The sequence below is a fragment of the Enoplosus armatus genome, chromosome 5, assembly GCF_043641665.1.
Source record: "Enoplosus armatus isolate fEnoArm2 chromosome 5, fEnoArm2.hap1, whole genome shotgun sequence".
Lineage (NCBI taxonomy): Eukaryota > Metazoa > Chordata > Actinopteri > Centrarchiformes > Enoplosidae > Enoplosus > Enoplosus armatus.
In genome coordinates this window covers 18987737-18997244 of record NC_092184.1, presented here as the reverse complement: position 1 = coordinate 18997244, position 9508 = coordinate 18987737, and the positions used below count along the sequence as shown (strand labels likewise).

The following is a 9508-nucleotide window of genomic DNA, read 5'->3' as shown; positions in this document are numbered from 1 at the left end:
TGACACTCCACATTTACAGTGCTCTTGGCACCCTAATGGATGGGGTGTTTTCTTAGGGCCTGTCGTCAGCCCTCAGGGCTCCATGGGGCGTCCAGCTTTGATGAGGTCACGGGGGGTCACACAGTGTTGATGAGGTCAGCACGGGTCGTCCAGCTTTGATGAGGTCAGCTGCGGTGATGGTAGTGATGGCGCAGGCCAGGGCCATAATGGAGTGGAAGTGATAATGGTCCTGAGTGTGAGTTTCGCCACCTGTACTATTGTAGGCTAATTTAAACCTAAATGATTATATGAATGTGTCATGCAACTAAGATTTGTGTCTGCTGATCCAGTAAGTCCTTAAAATTGCAATTACTGATGTTTTGGCCACTTGAGGACAGTGAACACAATGCTGACACATCGTCACCTTTTAGGTTAATACAGTGAACTTGTCAGCATGCAGTTGCCTATTTACAAATCCAGCAGGTACAGAAGAACACCAGCATTTATTTGGAGTCCTGTTTCTGCCTAAATTTCTTCCACTCGCCTTAAAAGCTTTGTTTTTGGTCTCCACTAACTCCTGATGGAAATATCTGGCACAGGGGCACCGGGTGGAGTGCGTACCATATAGACGTACTATAGAGTCCTTACCTATGGTGGCTATGGTTCGATTCCAGCCTGGGTCCTTTGCTGCATGTCATCCCCTCTCTCTCTCCAAGCTGTCACCATCCAATCAAGGCAAAAAATGCCCATAAAATATCTTAAAGAAATATCTGTCAAAGTTGCACACTGCAAAAAAACTATTGCAACCATTGCTGTTATGAAAGACATTGTTTATAGCACCTTTAACTACTATTGCTGTGGCATGTGTGTCTGTTTCGTCATGTTGATGTAATTTGTGCTGCAGAGATTTTTTAAATAACTGGAACAAATACAGAGAGGTGAGAAGTCTTCTCCCGTAGCATTAGTACAGAAGGATTATCCAAAGGGAAACAACTCATCCCTCTCCAGGTGCAATAAAACAATCTAGAAGCAACTGTTCAACAAGCTTTTAACAAACAGGAATTATACCTTGACTACATCTGGCAACTAACTTGGCAGCAGTGTTTTGCCACCACCCCTCAGTGGCCACGCCCCCGTTGCAATCCAAATTGCCCATGTAATTACATCACCTACATAAAGAACTTCCCCCAGACAAAAGTCCAAAGGCTCTGCCTCTTGAAAGAACACCAAAATATTATGAATAGACAGCAGTGTGTATAATGTCATTGTGTGTGGGCACTAGAGTGGTGCGAGGAGGGCACCCGGGTGAGTTTGGCAGCTTAACATTCAACTGTCGTGCGTGCACCGGTTTGATCAGTGTTGATTAGCACATGCCAATGTCACCCATGTATCCTCTCACACTTAATCAACACGTTGGGACGAGTTATTGCCGTCATTAACCCACAGCTTCTCATAAAGGGCTCAGTGTGTATTGAAGTGTGGCTGGCAAGGCCCTGGATGAGTGTGTGTGTAAGTGTGTGTTTAAAGAGCTAAGGAAGTCAGACAGAGGAGTGTGCATTAGTCAATTCAATCTGTTTTAGTTAAATGCGAAGTGTGTGTGTGTGTGTGTGTCAAAGGGGCTGGATCCCCAAGCTGTTGTGTCCCTACATTGTGTGTATGTGGACGGGTGGGCACACTGTGGGCAACGCTTCGTGGGGTTTGGAGCCACTCAGCTAATGGGGCAGCTGGCACAGCCTCAGAATCCATCAGGCCTCATTACAGCTCCTGTTTAGCCACCGTCCTCTTTCTCTCCTCACCCCAACCCTCCCCTTCCTTCTCCTCTGCCACCCGTCCACGCAGCCAGCCCTGTGTGGCATGTAACTGCCCCGCTCCCCTCGCTGGAACATACATCACACCCCCAGAGAGAGAGGCCATCACAGCTGGCAGCTCTCACACTGATTGACTTGGCACCCGTGCTGACTCAGACGCCAGGGGAAACATTTTCGGAGAGGGAGGCATGGATGGGTGTGGGAGTGTAGCCTTCAAGGAGGGACGGGGGTGGTAGAGGGGCTGGTATGAAGTGGTGCTAACAGTTGGCACAAGTGGGAAGTGTGTTTGGGTGGGGAGACTCCACAAATCACCACATCAAGTTTTTGTTGTGTTTACAATAATGGTAGCACCTCCTCTGCCGGTGTCCTCCCTTGTGTGTGTGTGTGTTTGCAGAGCAAATGATTGCACGCCTATCAGACTCTCCCCCTTTTCTCCCCTTCTTCTTCTCCTTCTCTTTCTTCTTCTTCTTCTTCTTCTTCTTCTTCATCGTCTCTGCCTATCTTCTTGTCTTTTCCCCACCCCTGCCCTCTCCCCCTTAGTAAGCAGCAGAGCTTAAGGTTTGTGGTTTTGTTTCACTGTTTGTTTTTCTCCCTGGAGGCCACGGGTCATTAGTGTTATTGATGGACACTCAGCACAGTACCGGGGAACAGACCAGGACACAGCAGAGAGCAGTCGGGCACATGGTTTTAATATGACGAGTCTAATCAGGACAGGCGTGGTGGCAGAACCACTTGGAGCCGGCTGTTGAAATCATCTCATTCTCTGCTCATGGAGGAGATTAGAAAGTAGCTCATCAAGGCCTTCTGATCCCTGTTTGTGTGTTTGAGTGGATATAGCAGATTAGGGTTCTGCTGGAGAAGTTTAAAAGTAAAATATATAGTTGAGTTTCAGACAATCTGAATATATAAACGTTATTATGTTGATTATATTATACCATGAGCCATTCATTCATGTGTACTCACTTGAATCATTCAGTGGCTCCATGTTTTTTTTCCATATTGAGCGCCATCCAGTGGTGAATATACTAACATACACCTACCTACATCTAGTTCAACTTTAACATTTCACCTACTAGATAAACAAACATACATCTATACATCATTTCTACTTGGAACAAGTTGCGAGATCGTTTCTGTGCTGTCACATCTAAACCAAGGATGCCTTCTTCACAACAAACAGCTTCCAGAGTGTGGGAGAGTTCCCTGATACGCATCTTTTTGCAGCGTCGACATTTAACATTTATTTTTCCAGGCAACAACCGAACAAATGGTGCAGGACGTGTTGAAATGGTTTCCCCCCTCATTCCTTTATCTGAGCGGACAGCTTTGTCAGCTGGAGTTCAAAACACTGTGGCCTTCTGAGAGATCTGGTTCAGCGCAGAGGGGGCAGAAATGATCTCTGGGACGTGGGGCCATGGCAGTGAAGTGATAGAATCTCTTTTGCAAAGAGTGGCGTATGCTTAATTACAGCAAAAAAGTACCCATGATGCGATCTTACCTTTTACGGGCTATTTCATCGCCAGTTTCCTGCACCCTTCTCTCTCTCCCTCACTCCTGATAAGCCAGCATGCACACCACAGTAGGCCATTTTTTCCCTCCAAAAGCCTTTCAGCACAAAGAGCATCTTTGTTTCTGCGCTTGTAATAAAACAAAAGTGGCCTTCGAAGTGCTGAGACCTTTCTAAGTAAACCAAAATGATGCCTGAATCAGCTCCTTTCCCCATGAGCATCTAAATAAAAATAAAAGACAACCCGCTGCTACATACTGCCTCTATTGTATGTAGTATTAGTACTACAAGACTGGAGCAACTGTGCAGTGTGGTTTGGCTTCCACTAGAGCTACTTTTTGATCGTACCATTTAGATCTTTTGGCGTGCCAGCTCTTCATTTGTGGCACTGCTGTCTGCTGTGGCACCCAGCATTTTGTGCGGAGGGCTGATCCAGCGGTGCAGTGGCCACCCAGAGCTTTGTGGATGGATGGCCTCTCTGGGCCTGTTTGACTGGAAACAGGTGTGTGTCATCTGAAGATGAAGGCCCGGCCGATAAACATTATTGGAGAACATCTGCTGCTTGTCACAACACAGGGCGAGCAGGAGCGGCCCCCCATCCATCAGCCACACCGGAGAGTGGGTGTGGGGGGCTCCATCCTCCACTGGCGGGTCCGTTCACCCATCACTCACCCCGGGGGATGCTGTGTAAGGGGTGCATGTTCGGTCCAGGCACCTGCCTCTGCTTCTGCCAGACCAGAGCCGCCTTTGGCCGATAGAGGAGAAAATGCTCCAGTGCACTTGAAAAATGCCTCAGGGAGACAGAACCCACGCACACACACAGAAGAGCAGGCACACACGCACCTTACACCACCAGTGTAACCTGCTCAGGTGCCTCCCACACCCCCACCCACTTGACTACTGTCAGGGAGACAGACATGGCCTTAATGCTTGACCCTTCTCTGGCTGATGAGAGATGCCTGGTAGTGGCCTAGCACAAAAACACACACTGATATATCCACACACACACATGATCCCATAGCTCTCTGTGACAGCTGGAACCTCTCTCCCCCCTTTTTCTGCCTCCATACCTTGCTGCACCCTCCCACCCCACTCAGGGATCACAGAAATCAATGCCATGCAACACCGCATTCAAAGCACATCATTCAAAAACAGATGCAGGTGTCCACAAATGTTTTTGTTCTCATTTATTTGGTTTGTTTCTCTTTTTTTCTTTGTTTTGATCAAAACATAACCGCAGATGATGAAAGACGCACGTGTGAAATAAAAAGACAATGGAAAAGATAGACAGTAAAAAACTGAATGTATCGATGTAGCACCACTGACATAGGTATGCCAGGAAGTGAGCACAGTAGGTTATGACTGATACAACTGGCACCAACCTGAGACACAATACAAATACAGTTTCACTAGCAAGGACCACACCACAACAATGTCATTTACGGGTTTAATGAACATTCTAGTATTGAATGTCATTGACTGATGAATGAATGTAAAGGGGCGGGATGGAGGTGGACGAAAGATGTCGTCTGTTAGGCTGGTCTGGGAGGTCGTAGTGAAGACCAGGGCGGAGGGAGACTCAGTGTTGGGGTTCCGTCTCGGTGTGTTTTCCACCCAAGCTGATTACAGACCCCCAAAAGAGTCAGATTAAGTTGAACCAAGTTGAGCATGAGCTTGACGGAGATCGTTAAGATTGTTGCGTATGTAGGAGCGGTATGCCTGAGATGACCAGCAGCCGAGAACCTGGATGGTTTGATCTGAGATGCCCAGTCTGGCAGCTGTGGACGCTGTGCCAATGTGGAGGGAATGGCTTGAATAGTGTTCTGATGATATGCCCAAAATGTGGAGGACCTTGTGTAAATGCTTCTGGAACCAGAATCGGGTGGCCATTTTACCTGATTCCGTAAGAAAAAGAGGGTGCTGTGGTGATGCCTGGGCAGCATACCTGGAGCTGATGTATTTGGTCAGCAGTTCATATGGGCTGAGATAGGAGTTGAAGCGGAAAATGTAGATAGGGAAAGAAACTCCCAGCTGATCTGTTTTACTCCTTCGGAGCGTGAATATGAGAGAGTGTGGATGGTGATGTCAGATAGTCTGGGATGTAGGGAAGGATTATTGGCTGATGAAATCGGGGCAAACAGTGCTGGATGGTTTGCCGGGTATAAGTAGGCTAGACAGGTTATTAGAGGTGTGGTTGAGGCGTGGCCCTGCTCCCAAACCTTTTTGCAAAAATGAAACACCCTCATTTAAATCAAATGCACAGGTACGGTAAATTATTGCAGTAGTGATCTGGGACTTGTGACCTTATCTTCTAATATTGTATGAACATAGAAATGTGTACAGGTACTGCAGAAAAAACTATTAACATCACTTTTTACCATGTTCTATAAGACTCCCAAACTCTGTATCAGCTGCTGACTCAATAAACACACATCTGGAAGAAGTGCAATGAATACAAGTTTTGCCTGCAGTATTTCGCCAGCACACCGCACTGCGATAAGACAACCCATGATCAATGCCAGCAAATGGAGAGTGTTCGTAACGCTGGTAAATGAAGCTTGTTTGCGTCACGTTCAGAATCCATGAGCCACTTTGAAATAACTTATGGATAGACAACATCTTCACAGACATTTATAAAAGGTGGGTATGTGAGCCCATTGTGAGCCCATTCTTGTGAAAGAGTCCCATAGATAGACCAACCAACGAACCAATCAAGGTCCATTTCAGTGTTTTGTGGGTCACCATGATGAAAGTGAACTACATAATGGTTTGATGAGGATGCATCAACACACACTGAATGGTATACTGGATTTACATTAACACAAGAATCAGCATTTTAAACCTGCCATATTTGTATGCAGTCACAGGACTCAAAGAGAATTGACCAATTAGATTTCGTTTGATTCCTTATATTAAAGTTCCCCTCCACTCATGTACATGCACATGAATGTGCAGAGTTTGACACTAGAAGGCTGTTTCAACATTCATCCGCTGCCCACCTCGAGTCTCAGTTTCGGACGTGCGCGTACCAGTAGGATTTTGTGACATCACAACTAGTTCGGAAGCCAACTGTGGTTCAATCTGCGACTTAGACCTGCAGCACACTTTTCAGTGAAGTAGGAGACAAATTGTGTCCAGCAATGAAACTTTTTAAATGAAGCATCTTTGTTCATAGATTCTGGGTCTCTGGAGAAGGAGTATGATGTCATTTTAAGTTATTTAACAAGGTGATGAAGGTGGTGAATATAATGTCAAAAACCATATTGGACATAAATTATCTTTTAAAGCATTTTTAAAGCAAATTATTATTTATATATCTTAAAACCTGTCTGGAGGTAATTTTTACTATGAAACATTTATGGCTCTTCTATTGGACCATACTTTTGCAGCTCTTGTGCCTGCAGTCCCAGTGTGTGTGGATCTTGGTGTTTTAATTTTCAGAATAAGTAAATAAGTCACCCATATGTTTCTAAATCTGTTTTAGAGGCATTTCATTTTCACCAGAACTATGCTTGGCATTCTGTTATGCAAACCATCAAGTTTTTTGTGGACACAAGTAGAAAAAACAAAGTGTTGGTAGGGGCTGTGAAGGCTCTCTGGTGACGAGATTCAGCCACTTAGGAAAGAAACTGAACCCATAACAACTCATTAAATGTCAAACTGGAAAGCAAATGAACCGCTTTTCAGCAATAGTCACAAATGCAGGTATTGGTGTGTATTGCTTAGAAGTCTGTGTAACCCTGGGGTAGCTTCAGAGTCCTTTGAGGGCCCCTCACATGCCGGGTCCACTGGGTGATTATCGGAAGCTCCAGGCTCAGTGATGGAGTGCCAGTTTCTGACAGCTGAATACCAGTTTCACAAAAACATGGCATTACTAACATCACCTCTACTAAGATGATCTGAGTAATGCTTCACAGAGCCAAGCCCCGTGTTTGAGCGCCCAGTCAGGAGTTTGCACCTCTGCTTGGGTTATGTGGTTTTGCTGCCTGCTCTTCTCTTTCTTTGGGACACAGAAAAGTTCAGCGGTCCCGGGCTTTGGTGTAGCAGTGCTGAAAAGAGAGAGAGAGAAAAAAAAAAGCAAGAAGACATCAGCACTATTTGAAAATCAGAAGCAAATGTGCTGCGGTCTTTTTTTGGAGGAGAAGTAACTGGTACGTAGTCTCCCGTGTGCTTGGCTTTGAGGAGGTAAAACGAAGACAGCCTCAAGCCTGGCTCCATGCTGGGTGCAGATTAAAATAACTGTCAGGAGACAGGAGCAGCTATTGAGGGAGACAGGGTGACACACAGAGTGATGGGGCTCAGCCTCTCACACTTCATGACACGGTATTTCACTAAAGCTGGTTCAGCTTTACAGCCCGCGACCTTGTGTGTGCGTGTGTGTCCGTTTAGCTTTAGTCTGACAGCCCTAGTTGTGTGTGTGTGTGTGTGTGTGTGTGTGTGTGTGTGTGTGTGTGTGTGTGTGTGTGGCAATAGGAGCTTAGGTTTACCTTCAGTACAGGTGGGGCCCATCCAGGTGAGTGGGCACAGGCATCGCCCACTCAGCCCATCACAGCGGGCCCTGTGGGAACACCGGCATGGCAGGGAGCAGCCGGGGCCAAAGTGGTCTCCACCACAGTCTGAGACAGAGAAGACAGAGCAGCAGGGAGGGAGAGATTTTAAAAAAAAAGTTTCTGCATGACAGACATACATGCATAGAGAGGGCGTTTTCTGAATTTCTGCTAATTACACTTTAATATCTACTTTTGATTTACGTAAGTCATGTCAATAAAAGTGCTTCCCTCAAGGTGCCGTCTACCTTTTTCACATCTCTGTCCTGTCCTTCCTGGGGGACAGAGGCACCGTCCAGTCGATGGGTCACATGGCGCGTCACCAGCACAGTCACATGACTGTCCACAGCTCAGTCCAAACCTGCCAGCTTCACACCCTTAAAACGAAGAAAAAACACAAATACACTTTACAATTATAATTATTTATTCACACATGTGACTGTGCACAATCAAACAAATAGACACACAAAAGCACATAGTTTGGAAGACAGAGTCACTCAAATTCACAAGTTAATTTAGTGATAAGAAAATGTGCATCTACATTTTCTCACACAGACACACACACACACACACACACACAGATAGAGCCAGGTCTGTCTCTGGAGCCTGCCAGCTGCTCTGCAATGCTCAGTCATATCTCCTGCTGGGACTGAAGTGGCCGTTTAGGCGCTCACACTGCGGCTGAGAGCCCTGCGAGCAGGCAGGAGGGCGCAAGGATGTAACAGGAACGCATTAAGCAGTCGGGAAACACCTGCCTCCCATCAAATAACCAGTCTGCTCGCCTGCCCACCTACCTATGAGCCTGTCTGTCTGCATGCCAGAACACACTCATACCAACTCATTTTTTCTTTTTTCTTTTTTAAATTTCTTATTCATGTATGCTCATATCTGCCCCTGTCCTATTGCAGCTGGGCATCCAGGTGGCTGTTTATTAATGTGCACAAACCTGGGACTGTGTGTTTAATCTTGTTTCTTTTTTTTCACGGTGCTGCTTTACTGTAACTAAAAGATGAGATATCTATTCCCTTTAAAAGGGACTGTAACTTTACATTTGTTCATTCAATCAAAATATGTCTGTTTGATTTTACAATTAATGATTTTTGACCCATCATGGCCTTAAAAATGTACTGAAAATGTACTTTTGTGATTTTTATGAAACAACCCTTAGATAGTCATGTATACTCACGTCTTTGGCACCGTGGGCCATAGTAGCCTGGTGGACACACACATTGGCCTGTCACATGGTCACATGTCTGCCCCACTTTACAGTCACACGTTTGGGCACAGTTTACTCCAAAGAAGCCAGATGGGCAGCCTAAGAGAGACACAAGACACTGAATTTAGATTAAGTTTACTTGTTACAGGGTGTGGTTGAAAAGGGTCATGTAGTCATGTTGCATCAAGGTTCATTTAAGTCCCAGACTGTCACCTATTTCACTAGGAGAGCTTTTACAGAGGTGTCAGTGAGGCCACTGGCCTTATCATCAAGTCTCTTTTTGTATTATAAGTAGGTGTTTGCATACCGTGTTGACAGGAGTGGCCATAGTATCCAGCAGTACAGTTGCAGGTGCCAGTAAATCGGTCGCAGGTCCCATTGTTGAGGCACGGACAGTCTTGTGCACAATCAAACCCATATTTTCCCTGTGAGCAGGCTGCACACACACACA

The 9508-nt window shown here is 45.8% G+C and overlaps 1 protein-coding gene across 1 annotated transcript in view; it reads right to left on the bottom strand.

Moving 5' to 3' along the window:
* Positions 1–7226: 7226 nt before the first annotated feature.
* Positions 7227–9508, bottom strand: part of egfem1 (EGF-like and EMI domain containing 1) — a 52627-nt gene continuing 50345 nt past the window's right edge. Inside the window, exons 34-38 of the mRNA XM_070905725.1 lie at positions 9365–9493; positions 9028–9156; positions 8090–8218; positions 7782–7910; positions 7227–7343 (exon numbers count right to left, since the gene is read on the bottom strand). Of these exons, the coding sequence (XP_070761826.1) occupies positions 7264–7343; positions 7782–7910; positions 8090–8218; positions 9028–9156; positions 9365–9493 (596 nt within the window). The 3' untranslated portion in view covers positions 7227–7263. The remainder of the gene's footprint in view (positions 7344–7781; positions 7911–8089; positions 8219–9027; positions 9157–9364; positions 9494–9508) is intronic.